General features: G+C 52.0%; 1 protein-coding gene across 1 annotated transcript; it reads right to left on the bottom strand.

The window, feature by feature from the left end:
- Window positions 1-9,866: 9,866 nt before the first annotated feature.
- On the bottom strand, window positions 9,867-13,304 carry P2RY6 (pyrimidinergic receptor P2Y6). Its single transcript, XM_024215007.3, has one exon. The coding sequence runs from the start codon at window positions 13,259-13,261 to the stop codon at window positions 12,269-12,271; it is 993 nt and encodes a 330-aa protein (XP_024070775.2). The 5' UTR covers window positions 13,262-13,304; the 3' UTR covers window positions 9,867-12,268.
- Between the last annotated feature and the right edge of the window lie 773 nt (window positions 13,305-14,077).

A 14,077-nucleotide genomic window follows, 5' to 3' on the forward strand; every position in this document is an offset into this window, starting at 1 on the left:
ATTTTGAAAAAAGGTGCCTGGAGTTGGGCTCCTAAATCCATACGTAGGCACTGTTTTTCTCCGACAGCACCTAACACGGAGGCCTTCAGCAGCCTTATTGACTACAATAAGTAGGATTCGGTCTGTACAGTTTATTTTATTCCTTTTTTGCTTGGTTGGTTGGTACACAAGTTCCCTCTGGGCTTGGACTTCCCCTCGAAGTGAACAGGGAAATTCTCATGGGTCGCCCTGGCTGAAATGCTGTGAGCTGAGGCTGGAAAACGGGTAGCATCAGTGAATTGGTGGGGGGCAGAGGAAGGCTCGTCCGGGTGGGGAGAGATACAAAGGAAGAGGGTCTTGCATCATGGCTAAAGGACCTAGAGGAGGCCAGGGTTGATGACTAGAAAAGGGATAGGGAAGCAAAAGGAGAGGCCCCTGGTTCCATCCCCTGCTACAGCCTCCCAATTCTGGTGACATTAAAGGCCTGATAATGTTATGGAATTCACTGTCACTGGGGAATCCTTTGCATAATCCGTCCCCCTGCTCCCAAGATCCAGTGAAGAGTTCCCTTCAAGGTCATGATCTGCATAGCAGGAAGGCGATGGAGCAGGGGTGGGCCACAGGATCCCACAAACTGAGCCCAATTTGCAGCTGTCTTATTTGCTCAGCCGAGCACCGCTCCTGATAGCCGAATAGAAATTGCTCGGTGCGCCCGTCCCCCAGCATTAAAAGCCTGCGAGCTACCAGATTGTATGATTAGTTGTGTTACAGTAGTGCCAAGGGGCCACAGCGGAGATCAGGGCCCCATTCTGCTAGGCGCTGTACAGACACATGGTAAGAGACCACTCTGTCCTCACTGGTCTGTTTTAAGAAGAGGTCAGCCCCGGGGCTGCGCTTACGCCGCTAACCCAGCCAGCCAGTGGGCCGTGCTGTGGCCCCCACAACATTGCGTGGAGAGGTGGTGAGGGAGGCAGAATTCACGCCCCTCATTCCTGGAGCCCTGACATGCTGCAGGTTGGGCTGCTGGATGGAGATGGACCAGAAGGAAAACAGGAAATGGGCAAGAGGCCTGAGTAACCTGCTAGAGGGACACAAACCAATTACATCTTCATTCTGTGCAGGGCTTTGGTTTCACTATTAAAGTTAGTTCTCGACACTATAGATTTTTTTATCAGGACTCTTTCCAAACCTGACAGTGTTGCGCCCCCTACTGGACATTGGGAAAGGTGACTGCTTCTACATTAGAACCCACTTCATCAGTTGCAGTGGGTTCTACCCCTCGAAAGCTTATGCCCAAATAAATTTGTTAGTCTCTAAGGTGCCACAAGGACTCCTTGTTTTTGCTGATACAGACTAACACGGCTGCTACTCTGAAACCTGCTTCTACACTGGCAGTGTCAAATCTTGGGTAGTGTTTCTTTCACTTAGAAAGTATGTGGGAAAGTGATTTTCACTGTCAGGGTCCCCCCCCCCCCTTTGTTGTTGTTGTTCTAAGTGTTTTAGCTAATTCTGCTTAATCTTTTCTCCAAACCCATGAATCTTTGGAGTGGCTCAAACCTGCTCCCATTAAAGTCAATGGTAATTGTGGTGCTGACTACAACACAAGTAGAGGGAGTGTGGTCTAGGGGTGGCAGGACTCCTGGGCTCCCTAGTCCTGGCTCTGTCACTAACCCAGGGCCTGATCCTGGACCCCTTATTTGGAAGTGTCGTCTGTACTCCTGGGAACAGTCCCATAGATGTCAATTACTCTGTTAGAGGCAAGTATTTGCATGCCCCTAATCTCAGTGCTTTGCCACAACAAAGTGGATGCTCCTGTTCACGGGACAACACAAGTGCAATGTAATCAGAGTGCACCTCTGTGTTTGGTGCCCCTCACATTTTCTCCTTCCAGCTCATGAGAGGCAAATGAAACCTTTGAAGAGAGGTTTCCTATGAGGACTGCTCCTTTAAAAAAAAATCTGCTGTGTGAGCTGTGCTTTAGTTACATTTTAACCAGCAAAAGCCAGCAGGATAGAAAACCCATCAGAAAGCACGGGGAAGGTTACTACAGCCCTGGTCCATTCTCATCCAGCCTTTAATCAGTAACTCATTGAGTGTTTGTGCCATGCACCATTAGGAACTAGTTATAATGGATAATTGGGACCCTTTGTGCTTATTCAATTCTCTGGCACTTTCTAAAAAAGGTTTGCTGGAGAGTCATGTGGAGCCAGTTGGTGATGTACCTTAGAGTTGGGCCAAGGGGTTACTGAACAGAAACCTAAGGTACCTGTGGCTCCAGTACTGCTCCGTATTCCTAACCCACTCGCTAACATGGCAGTACCAGGTATTGGAACTGGACAGATTTCCACAAGAGTTCAAAAGCACCGTGTGTGTTTTAGATAGCAGTGTAGTCATGCAACACTGCCCAACTCGCCGCTGCTAATGATGGTGCATAGAAAATCATTAGCAGCAATCCAAATTCGTTCTTTTTGTAGGCTGCCACTGCTAGGGGGTGACATTCACTTCCATCCCAAGCAGGCCTGACGTTCTGTCTGGAAGAGGGCAGAGGCTGGACATTGTGGGAGAAGACGGGCAGACTCTGATACTGAGATGTGTAGGGCTAGATGATTCCCTGCTTGCTGTTAGTCACCGAGGAGCTTCTGAAATACACATCCGCTCCACAGTAATGAACCCCGTTTTAAGCACTCTGCTGTTATATCACAGGTTCTTCTTTCCCCAGTATGCCTGAACAAATAAGGTTCTCTTCCATAAGTTTCCTCCAGCCCCTGTTTGTGTGCAAGTCTGCTACCAAATGTAGCATTCCTTCTGGGCAAATGGTTGGGTCCAGGGATCTGTGATGGGAAGTGGAGCCTTTCACCTCCAAGCCCAGGGTGCAGATTGTGGCCAAGGAGCAGGAATTATTTCTATATTCCTGGCAGTTTCCACCACCCACAGAGAGACCGACCTGGTGGCTGCCCTCAGGAGTTTACACTCTCACAACAGGACCACCCAGAGGGCAATGGTTGGGTAGGAGGCATGTGGGAGAACCCACTGGTGAAGTGACCAACCAAGAGGGGATCCATGAAAGAAGCGGGTTTGACAAAGATTAGAGAAAGGGGGGAGAAGGTGCTTAGCCCAGGCCAGGAGTCCATAGCTGCAGGCTCTGGAGAGAGGCCAAGGAATGCACAAGTAGCGGGGACTAGCCTAGCTCCTTCCACCTGGGCTGCTGCATATGGCAGGGCTGTGTGTGGGGGGGGGGGGGGGGGAGCTCTCTGGTCTGTGGGAAAAACAGGCCGTCACCCTCAGGGGCTCTCGCTCCCATCAGACTCAAATCCATTTAGTCAGACCTTCAAAATCACCCGCCCTTCTCTGAAACCTGGGCTACACGTCAAAGTTTCAGCAGAATAGCTGTGGCAGTTAGGAAAGGGGGGGAAAATCCCCCCTAACCATCAGAGCTGGGCCAGCACAAGTCCCAGTGTAGACGCACTTTTAGTGGCAAAAAGGCCTGTTGCCGTAGAGCAGCTTTTGCTCAGGGAATTGGTATAAGCTACACCTGCCGCAGAACTCTTGCCAGTACAAGCAGCGTCTCCAGTCGGAGGATTTGCTACTGAATCAGGACAGATAATGTGGACCAGGCCTTAGCTGTTGTCCTGTATGGACAAACCCAGCTCTTACACTTGCTCTTCTAAAGCAATAAAAAATGAAGCCAACTAGGCTTTCAGCATTAAGCTCAGCACTCAATCCAGCCTCTCCCTGGGTAGCCATCAACCCCAGGGCTTCCGAGGTGCACAAGGACATTCCTCTCCCAGACCCCAGGGAAGACATTCAGCACAAAAAGGACCCTATAGCCAGTGTCAGCTATTTTGTCAATAGTGAAATAAGTCTGTGGCTTCCTAGTTCTGTGTCATGGCCATTCAGAACATCACAGCAGCAGAGGGCATTGAATTCAAAAGCACAGGCCTCTTACCACAGGAGCTGAAGGGGAAGCGCCATTTGCTACAGCAGTATAAGGCTTATGACATGCAGTTAAGTGGTTCTAATTCTGTCCAGCAGAGGGCCCTGGCACACAGACACTGAAATATCTTAATGTGCACCTCTACTCTGAAGGGGTAACAATGGCATTGAGAGGCTCCATGCTTCTGGCCTGTCTCAGAGACTCCCGATCAAACGAGCTAAGATCATAACTACAGATTGTTTTTTTTCCTCTAAAGGCCAGTGCCACAAACTCATACTGGGATCTGAGAGCCAAGCTGATTCCCCGCCATGCCAACCTTCTTCTGAATGATAATTTAGAATACAGATTCTGGCCTCACTGACCCCTGTGCAACCTCATTGTCTTTTACAATGGGGGGAGCCTGCTCAAACTCCCTTTGACTCCAGTGACAGAACACTTGGGACCACAGGTTCCTTAAAAGCTTCGGTTCTGTGTGGAGAGCATAGAAACTGGAGATCTTTTTTGTGTATGCGCGCAAGGGAAGCAGGCTTGCTCCAACGTCTTTGCCCCAAATCCCCCCTCCAGCCCAACTATTATGGACCATGCTGTTAATCTCTGCTGTGTACTGTCTTCTGTGCTAGAAATGGCTGCATTTCAGTGATGTACAGTATGTGAAATATCACCACTCTGCTTTATCAGTCCCTTAGAGAGGGCCTGGAAGCCTCTTCGATGCTATCAAAAATGAAAACAACGCTTTCAACTGTTCTTCAGCTAGATTGCTGAGTCTCGGCACCATCTCTGCCGTCCATGGCCCCTTTCCTTGGAGAACATCAGAGAGCATCAACAGAACCACACTGACACCGACGTACAGGAACCTCCATTTTATTTCCATTAGTCATTCTGAAAGGACAATACAATAATTTATCTTCATCTCAATGCTACAAAATTATGTCTGAGAGGGAGGTGGTAAAACAGGGCCCTGCCAGCAGCACGGGGCCAGCAGCGCCACCAAGCACAACCCAGTCACTGGACGGCCGATACATGCATGGCACATGCACTGGACAGCTCACCATCAACACAAGGGACGAACTGATCAAAGACGCATGATCAAAACCACATCCCACTAGCTGCACGTGCTTCCCAAGATGGGGCACTGTGAGCATAGAATGCCGCGAGCGACCCACATCTGTCCGTCTCAGGCTGTGATGCCATTGTCACAAGCAGCAGTGCTATCAGGCCTGGCAAGGAAAAGAGGGCAGCACCTACAGTTGCTGGGGGTACGGGACCATCACCTTGCAGAAGCAGAGATGAGCCCAAATGGACAGGGTTCGAAGTGTGCGGCTTGGGCCCATCTCCAACAGGGACAGACCCATCTAAGCTGGTACATTGTCTCCGACCAGATGCTTCAGAGGAAGGCTACAATCCCCATAATGCATCTCATTGTTCTCTATGGTCCTGATCCAAAGCCCATTACATTCAGTGTAAAGATTCCCAAAGGGTTGTGGATCAGGCGCTGTACTTTGTGGGGGGTTTCTTCTTACAATCCAGATCAGAACTTCATGGCTCAGGCCTTAACTCGAGTCTGGGTCTACCTGAAGCTCTCCTGATCTTTCTGGCTCATCATCCGGCAGGATCAGATATTACTAGCAGAAAGGAAAATCCTGACACTGGTTTTTATTTTAAAAAAAAAGTGCCTAGCAGCTGGGAAAAAACAACAGAGAGAAAATTATCCCAGAGGACGGGACTGTGGAAGCGGGGTCTGCAGTCGGATTCAGGATTTGTTGTTCTTTTCTGTCTGGGGAACGGAACAATGCAAAGCAGAGCATGGAAACTAAATCCACCCTTACACAACTGGGGGAGGGGAACCCTACAGGGATCTGTTTAAAATTTTCAAGGCCTGTTCATTCTTCCTCCTTCCCACACAGTTGGTCACCCACATTTCTCCCTCCTCTTCCCCACTCCACCCCTGACTTCCTCCTCACAGCGACAAGCACGTTTTTTCCCCTCTGTACGCCCTGGTCATGGTTTGGTGCCCTGTCCTGGGAGGACAGAGGAACATAGAGTTTGTACAGCTTCAGTCATGGCATGTTACATTGCTCAGATCTGGATACCGTGTGTTTGATCTTCCCCTTCTGAAAGGAGGGGGTTTGGTTATGGTCAAACAGTGAAAGCAGGCAGGGGTGAGAACTGGATTTCCTGTCCTCGGCTCAGGGGCAGGGGGAGCGGGTGTTACATTGCAGGGCGCTGTTGCATGCCAGACTGGCACAATACGATATATTTACATAGTATAATTCATCGTGAGGTTTACTTAAGCCCATTAGGAACTGTGGCCACTCTTACCATTACAGTGGCTAGAACCTTTTAAAACAAATAAGCCAAGCCTAAGTTACATGAGACCTGATCCAGATCTCCCATACACCACTTTTAGACTCTACCCACTTTGTACCCACTTCAGTGGGGTGACTCCTGATTTACATCTGTGACAATGAGAGTGAATTCGGCCCAGAACGTCTGGGTTCAGAAAAGTCCAGTTAGTATTTGCTGCACTGACTATGAAGCAGCTAAAGGGACTGGGGCAAGTCAGGGATCCAAACCAACAGCGTGAGTCCTTAGTTTCTAGTAACAAATGCAGCCTGCTGGTCATTTCATCACTAGAGTTAATTTAGGGCAGTGGGTTTCAACCTGCGGTCCACAGACCCCTGAGGGTCTGCAGACTACGTCAGAGTTTTCCAAAGGAGTCCGCACCTCCATTCGAAATTTTTTTAGGGCTCTGCAAATGAAAAAAGGTTGAAACCCCTAATTTAGTGCAGCCAGCCAGCCCACAAATTCAATGGAACCCCTGTCCCAGGGCAGTGCTCTGAGCCATTCACTGCTATGAAGGGCTCCCTGGGACCATAGAGTTCAGAGGACATTTGTAAATAAAACAAGACATGGACAAAGGGAAATCCTGTCTGTAAATTCTAAACTGACACTCGGCTAAGTGTCTATGATCCTTCTTTACAGGTATCTCTGCTGGGCCTTCTCCTCAAAGCCCAAATCCAGGCCTAGAGTCGTCAGGGACAACTAGTTAGCTAGAGAAGAAGATTGCAGGACTCTCAATCTGTCTGGGTGTCCCTCGAAGTGCAGGATCCCTGCTGAGTCATGAGTCAGGGATGAGAACAGCCACCCGCCTGGCTGAGAGCTCTTTGTGTTTAGACTAGCACCAGGTCCAATCAGCACTAGGATTCGCAGTCTGTTACCCTCCAGTTTTTAAGCCCTCAGCCCTTTGATCCACGCGAATTTCCGAATGACCCGTGTGACAGCACGAGCCTTCAGCTAGTTATCGTCCTTGGTCCGACAGCCGTGCTTAGGAGCCTTAGTCAAGATCAGCGCCCCATTGTGCGAGGCGCTTTATAAAGGCACTAGTGAGATTCGCTCCCTGCCCCCAGGCACTTACAGTCTAAACAGAGAAGACGGCCAAAGGGTGGGAGAGGAAACAGAAGCCAATGTCGGTCAGACCCGGTGAGCTCCACCAAGGAGAAGGAGGCCTGACAGTCAGTCATTCAATTCCAGAGACAGGGCCACTTTGGGGAGATGCCAGGCTGGGGCAGGTCCCTCCAGGCCAAATAGCTGCATTAGAACTCTCCCTAGGAGCTTTTCAAATTCCGGAATCCACCAGAAGAAATGCCCCAATCCAAAGCCCATTGAGTCAATGGGAGTTTTTCCTACTGATGTCACTGGGCTTTGGGTCAGCCCTAAAGGCACAGGCACCGACTCCGTGGGTGCTTTGGGGCTCAAGTGGCGCCGCCGATCAGCTGTGCTGCGGCCAGGGGAGGCACTAGCGGGAGGGCGGATAGCAGTGAGCAGGTGGGGGCTTTGGGGGAGGGGTTGGAGCGGGGTCCGGAAGAGGTGGAGCGAGGATGGGACCTCGGGGGAAGGAGCGGAGTGGGAGTGCAGCACCCCTGGGGAAAATTACAAGTCAGCACCTGTGCCTAACGGTGAATTCTGGACTGTAGATTTACATCTGGGGACGAGCTGGTAACGCCATGGTTACTCCACGCAAAGGCCCTCTACAGCTTCTCAAAACACATGCACCAGATGGTGGTGGTCTAGACTTTCAGTTCCCCCTAGGCAAGGCCTGATGCATGTTCAGGGGGAGCTTTAGGTGGGCAAGAACTGGTGGTTCAGATCTAGCGTTTGCAGCCGTGGTGTCCAGTGAATGGCTAAGAGTTACAGCGACGGACACTCTGCGGGACTTGTGTGTGTGGATGTGGCTACAGGTCACCTGTTGGCTCAGTGGGTGCTTTGCCTTTGACCTTACAACGTCCATAGTACAACTTCTAGTAGAGTCTGTAACCAGGCAGTGGCCTGGTTGGCTTGCCTCCACCACTAACACTTGGTTAGCAACCATGGCAGCAGTTCCACCCCTGCCTGAACCCTAGTCCAGCCCGTGGATGCTTTCCTGGAACTACTTTGGCACGTTTCCTTTGCAGTGTCCATGGTACCCCCACACCAGGCCTGCATCACTGGCTCGGCCAGGCCTGCTCCCTCCCAGCTATGTGTGTGGTAGGACATCCCAGAAGGCACTGCTACACATGCTGCTGGCGCCAGTCTGGGCAGGCTATCACCTGCTGAGGCACTATGGGATAGTTTTCCCAGAATGCACTGGTACAGTGTGGTGGGGGTGGATTCACACTATACTATTTATTTGGATTTTGGAAGTCCCCCAAAGTCTCATTCATGGCCCCACTGTGCGAGGTGCTGTACAAACACAAACACAGCCTTTGCCACAAAGGACTACAGTGAAGAGCATTATGCAAATGAGTTATGTGCAGAGCTTCATGAGAAAGACGCTCCTGTCGGGGAAGTGGGATTATTCTTCAGTGCAAATGACTAGAGTGCTGCTCATGGCGATGGTTGTGGAAGCTCCATCACTGGAGGGCTTTAAGGGCAGGTTAGACAAACACCTGTCAGGAATGGTCGAATTATTACTTAGTCCGGCCTTGAGTGCAGGGGACTGGACTAGCTGACCACCTGAGGTCCCTTCCGGTCCTACACTTCTGGGATTCTATGGTTAGAGAGAGAGGGAGCTGCCAGGGGGATGAGATTGGGAGAGGTGTGAGGACTGGAAGGGAGTGGCCACGGGCGGCATATTCACTGCCGTTTGGGGAGGCTGGCCCCCTGCCCTGCCTCTTCTGCCCGAGGCCCTGCCCCGTCCGCCCCTTTCGCCCGAGGCCCCTTCTGCCCCCCTGCTCTCACTGGCCGGCCCACTGGCGCAGCCCCGAGCCCTGGCCAGGCCCCGGAGCAGCCCCGAGCCTCAGACAGCCTGCTGGCGCCTGGAGCAGTCCGGAGGAGCCCTGAGCCCCAGCTGGCTGGCCGGGACTGAGTCCTTAACCTGGGCTGCTCAGAGGAGCTCTGAGCCCTGCCGTGGCCCACCCCAGGGATGCGACGGGGAGCATTAACAGAGGTTGGGGTCCCCCAGCCTCCATTACTCCCCACCCATGGGAGTGGCGGGTTGGAGAAGAGGAGGGGTAGGTCGGGGTAGAGAGGAAGATGAGCACAGCAGGTGCACTGAGACAGAGAAAAGCAAATGGTATCAGTAGAAACCAGGTTCAATTAAGCAGTGTGGGGCTGTATTGGGAACATAGCCAACCACGGGGAAAAATTAGTGGGTGCTCTGCACCCACCAGCTGCCAAGCTCCCCTCCCCGCCCCACCTCACCTCCGCCTCCTCCCCAGAGCGTGCCGCGTCCCCGCTCCTCCACCTACCTCCCAGTGCTTGCCGCCGCCAAACACCTGTTTGGTGGCGTAGCAAGCTCCGGGGGGGAGGGGGGAGGAGCAGGAACATGGCGCGCTCAGGGGAGGAGGCGGGGCCGGGGCAGGGATTTGGGGAAGGAGTCCGAATAGGGGCAGGGAGGGGGTGGGGTTGGGGCGGGGACTTTGAGGAAGGGGTTGGAATAGGGGCAGGGCAGGGGCGGGGCAGGGGTGGAGTCGGAGTGGGGCCGGGGCAGAGGAGGGTCAAGCACCCACCGGCGTGGGTAGAAGCCCGCGCCTATACCAGGTTTGGAGTAAGTGTCATCCACTGGTGTGTGTATGTGTGTGTTACTGGTCCTCTGCTGTGCTGATCCGCAGCGATAGAAGCTACCCACTAGGTTCCTTAGCTCACGCTGTAAGTGCTTATGCTTTCAGCGCTGGAGATCCCTGTTCAACCCCTGGTACATCGGCCAAGAGGGCAGTCGTCCCATAAACAGTTCAGAGGACAATGTCACGAGTGGCTATGACATGATCGTGCTGGTAGATAGATGGCACCTTACTGTTCAGAGTAGTGCCTAGGAGAGGTCTGGCTACTTGTCTCAACACTGATTTCAAATGCACCCAGCACGGGAAGATACAGCACCTACACTTTCCCACTGCGTCAAATTCACCCCCACTGTCAGCAGGTGCAACTCCACCAACTTCAAAGTGATTTAAGCTGAGTGGTGCTAGGTTACCCCAGGGCTGGCTTTGGCCCAGTATGTTGACTCCACCTTTGTTCAGTTAAATTCTTCAACTCTTATTTCATACCCTGCACATACACACTGGTTAGTTTCTGCTGCTGATCAAGAACCATCACAGGAGTAAGCATTGACAGTCATTCCCATCATTTCTTCCACTCCCACACCCAAATTAAATGTTATTCAGTGATGTGTCACAACAGAGTTGACTTGCTTAAAAAGCCCGGGGCAGCCTGTCATGAGATGTGGCCGCTCATACGCTAACTCCAGCAGGGACTGAACCTGTCATCTTCAAAAACACAGGTCTCTATTGCATAAGCTAAATTAAGTAGCAGACTTATATCTGGGATCTGCCACTAGAGGGAGACATGCTTATACACACTAAACCAGCGTATCATAAAAACAGGGCAGCTAGCTTGGAAATTCTTTAAAAATATTCTGGTTTCCAGTTCCTTTTTAAAAACCCCCACAAGATTAAATTTCCCATGAACTAGATCTTAGCTCAAAATGCTGGAGATGATGTGAGAATTCTTTTCTAACGAGGGTGCACAAAAATACAATACAATAAAATAAAAACACACCAGAACCCTATTAGATCCAGTCAGGCAACTGGTGAATCTTTAAACAGTAGAAACCAGGACGATCGCATCGTAAGGTGCTCAGATATTACGGTGATGAGAGTTGTAAGATGACCTAGGTAGAAATGAATCGGACTGTAGCAGTCAGGTTAGCTTAATGACAGTGTCCTCATTGTTAACAGCCAATAATACTGTAGATGTACTCGCTAGATTTCCCTTTTCCTGCCCTCCCATATGGATCAATCCTTTTGTAGACTCATGTGGTCCCAAGAGACCTACTGTCTTCTCTAAATTCCCAGGGTAGGTTTTCCTTGCATTAGTAAAGCAGCTTTCTGCTTGGGAAACTCAGCTGAATTACTGTGGCAAAGCAGTGAAAAAACACTGGCTGGTGGATAAGTTCACCGGATCCCAGTAATTCGTGCACTGGCAAGCGGCAGCTGATTCCCCCGTTCCCGAACTGCTGGTTCTCAGAGGTGATCTCCTCTATAGGGGACTGACATGGGGAGAGATTTTTGTCCACAAAATCTAGGTAGCTGTAAACCACTGAACTACTTGCTAATAATGGATTTCCCAAATCCACTGGAAACTTCATTCTGAATGAAACACGTTGGGACAAACCCATCTGTGCTGCAACTCCACTGGCGTGGACTGTGGCCCATTGTAATCAGCGGCAGTAGCACAATTCACTGCAAAGCCCCACGTGTGGTTGCTAGGGCTTTGCCAGTCAGAGATCTGTGGCAAGGACCGCCAGTTCCTCAGCAGTGCTGCTGAAATCCACAGAGCGAGCAGTGGTTAATATTGAGCAGCCGCTCCTCCTCATAGGTGACAGCTGTGGTGCACCACAGTAACCGCACTAATACCGCGTTCGGACACCACCTAGCCCAGCCCCAAAGCCTGCTCCCAATTATTTTCACTTCCCCCTTTCCAACGGTACTGTAACCTTTCCCAGCTCAGGCCGTTTGCTGGAATTTTAAGGATAAACTGTTCTTAGCCTGGTCCATCCTCAAAGCACTTTCCGGGCCCTGACCAAGGAGTGAGGCAGGTCAGCATCATTTTACCTATTATTTACAGAGTATTGTTCTCTATTCTGCAGATGGGGAAACTGAGGCACAGAGCGGCCAAGTGACCCACCCATGGCCAGAACTGGGAGTAGAACTCAGAAGCTCCTGGCTCCCAGCGCTATGCTCAGGACCATCAGTCCTTGCCTCCTGCTCTCGCTCTTCCCGTTGCTGGGTAAAGCAGGGCTGGCTGCGATAAAGCCACAGCCATTCAGTCCTCTGCCTCCGCGCAGCAGAACATCCCCCCTCATTCTCCTTTCCCCGGAGCCTACGATTTGTAGGTGCGGCATGCGTCGTGCCTCCACTTGGAGCTCACTTTGTCCAGCAGGTGGCGCGTGCTCTCCCGGAACTTGCGTTGGGTGAAGTAGAAGAGGATGGGGTCCAGGACGCTGTTCATGCTGGCAAAGGGCCTGGTGCACTTGTAGGCGATGGCGAAGGTTTGCAAGACCAGGCAGGGCACGCCCGCCGAGGAGCGGATGATCAGGTAGATGGTCTTGGTCAAGTGGAAGGGGAAGAAGCTGATGGCGAAGACGATGACCACAATGATGATCATCCGGATGGCCTTGTCCTTCTTTTTGCGCACGGCCAGGCCTATCATCTCATCCTTCTGGCAGAGCAGCTTGGTCATGCAGCAGTAGCACACCAGGATGGAGACAAAGGGGATGAGGAACCCCGTGACCGTCAGCGTCATGCCGTAGGGGAAGTAGCTGGCGGAGCGGTCCGGGGGACTGAGGTCGTAGCATACGGTCCTGTTCCTCTGGATGCCCGTGGAGGCGAAGACGAAGGTGGGCAGGCACTGGGCGATGACGATGACCCACACCCCGCCGCACACCATCCAGGTGAACCTCTTGCCCCTCTTCTTGTGCCAGGACGACAGAGGGTGGCAGATGCCCAGGTAGCGCTGGACGCTGATGCAGGTGAGGAACAGGATGCTGCCATGCAGGTTGCTGTAGAACTGGAAGCGGACGAACTTGCAGGTGAAGTCCCCGAAGGGCCAGTAGTCCTTCTGCGTGTAGTTGTAGATGAGCAGCGGCAGGGAGCACACGTACAGCAGGTCGGCTGTGGCCAGGTTCAGCATGTAGATAGCAGTGCGGGTCAGCACCTTCCTGGAGAGCCAGATCTGCACAATGACGATGAAGTTCAGGGGGAGCCCCACCACAAACACCACGGAGTAGACCAGGGGCAGCAGGATCTGCTTGAACTCCTCATGGAAGGTGCAGGAGTTCGTCGCCGCAGCCACAGTATAGTTCTCCATCTCCATGCTGGGCTCGGCCTAGACCCAGCGGGCTTTCTGGACCAGAAGAGCCTGCAAGCAAAACAGAACAGGACAGTCAGGAACTCATTCCATACCAGGAACCATGCGTCACGTCGATACACCGGCACGCATGATAGCCATGCTGCCATCAAACTAGCCCCGGACCAAGGAGCACAAGCACATCACCCCCATCCCCCAAATGACCCCACTGGCCCTTCATTCAGCTCAAGGTCCAGCTCATAGATCTGAGGGCCACCAATATGATCATCTAAGGCTCCTGCATAGCCCAGGCCAGAGGATTTCACCCAGTGACTCCTGCATTGACCTCAGAACTACTCGCGAAGCCAGAGCATAGCGTCTCCTCCCATCTTGATTTAGTGAGGCTGCTCTCCTGTCCTCCCCCCACCCCTCTCCATGACCACCCAGCCCCCGACTGCACAGAATTGCTCCTCTCGCTTCAATCTCCTTCATGGACCTCGTCTCTTCCCGTTCTGTTCCCCATTCCCCTAGCACCAGCCTCCTCCCCTCCCCTCATGATGTATTAATACCACTCTGGGCCCAGAGACCCCATGCGAGATCAGAGCCCCATTGTGCTAGGTGCTGTACACATGCACAGCGAGTCCCTGCACTGAGGCGCAGCCAATGAAAACAGACGAGAGACAAAAAGTGGGAGCAAGGAAGGGTTAGCTGCCCGCGGGGCTTTGAGACAGACAGAGATTAAATTATTTGCCCAAGGCCACACAGTGAGTGTGTGTCAGAGACACAAATCAAACCTAGCTATCCTGGATCCCAATCCAGTGCTTTAACTACACAACAATCCTT

This window comes from Terrapene carolina, unplaced genomic scaffold, assembly GCF_002925995.2.
Source record: "Terrapene carolina triunguis isolate 2854851 unplaced genomic scaffold, T_m_triunguis-2.0 Scaffold97, whole genome shotgun sequence".
Lineage (NCBI taxonomy): Eukaryota > Metazoa > Chordata > Testudines > Emydidae > Terrapene > Terrapene triunguis.

Excerpts from the sequence above, each read along its gene's own strand:
- P2RY6 (XM_024215007.3), bottom strand. The coding sequence starts at position 13,261 with ATGGAGATGGAGAACTATACTGTGGCTGCGGCGACGAACTCCTGCACC.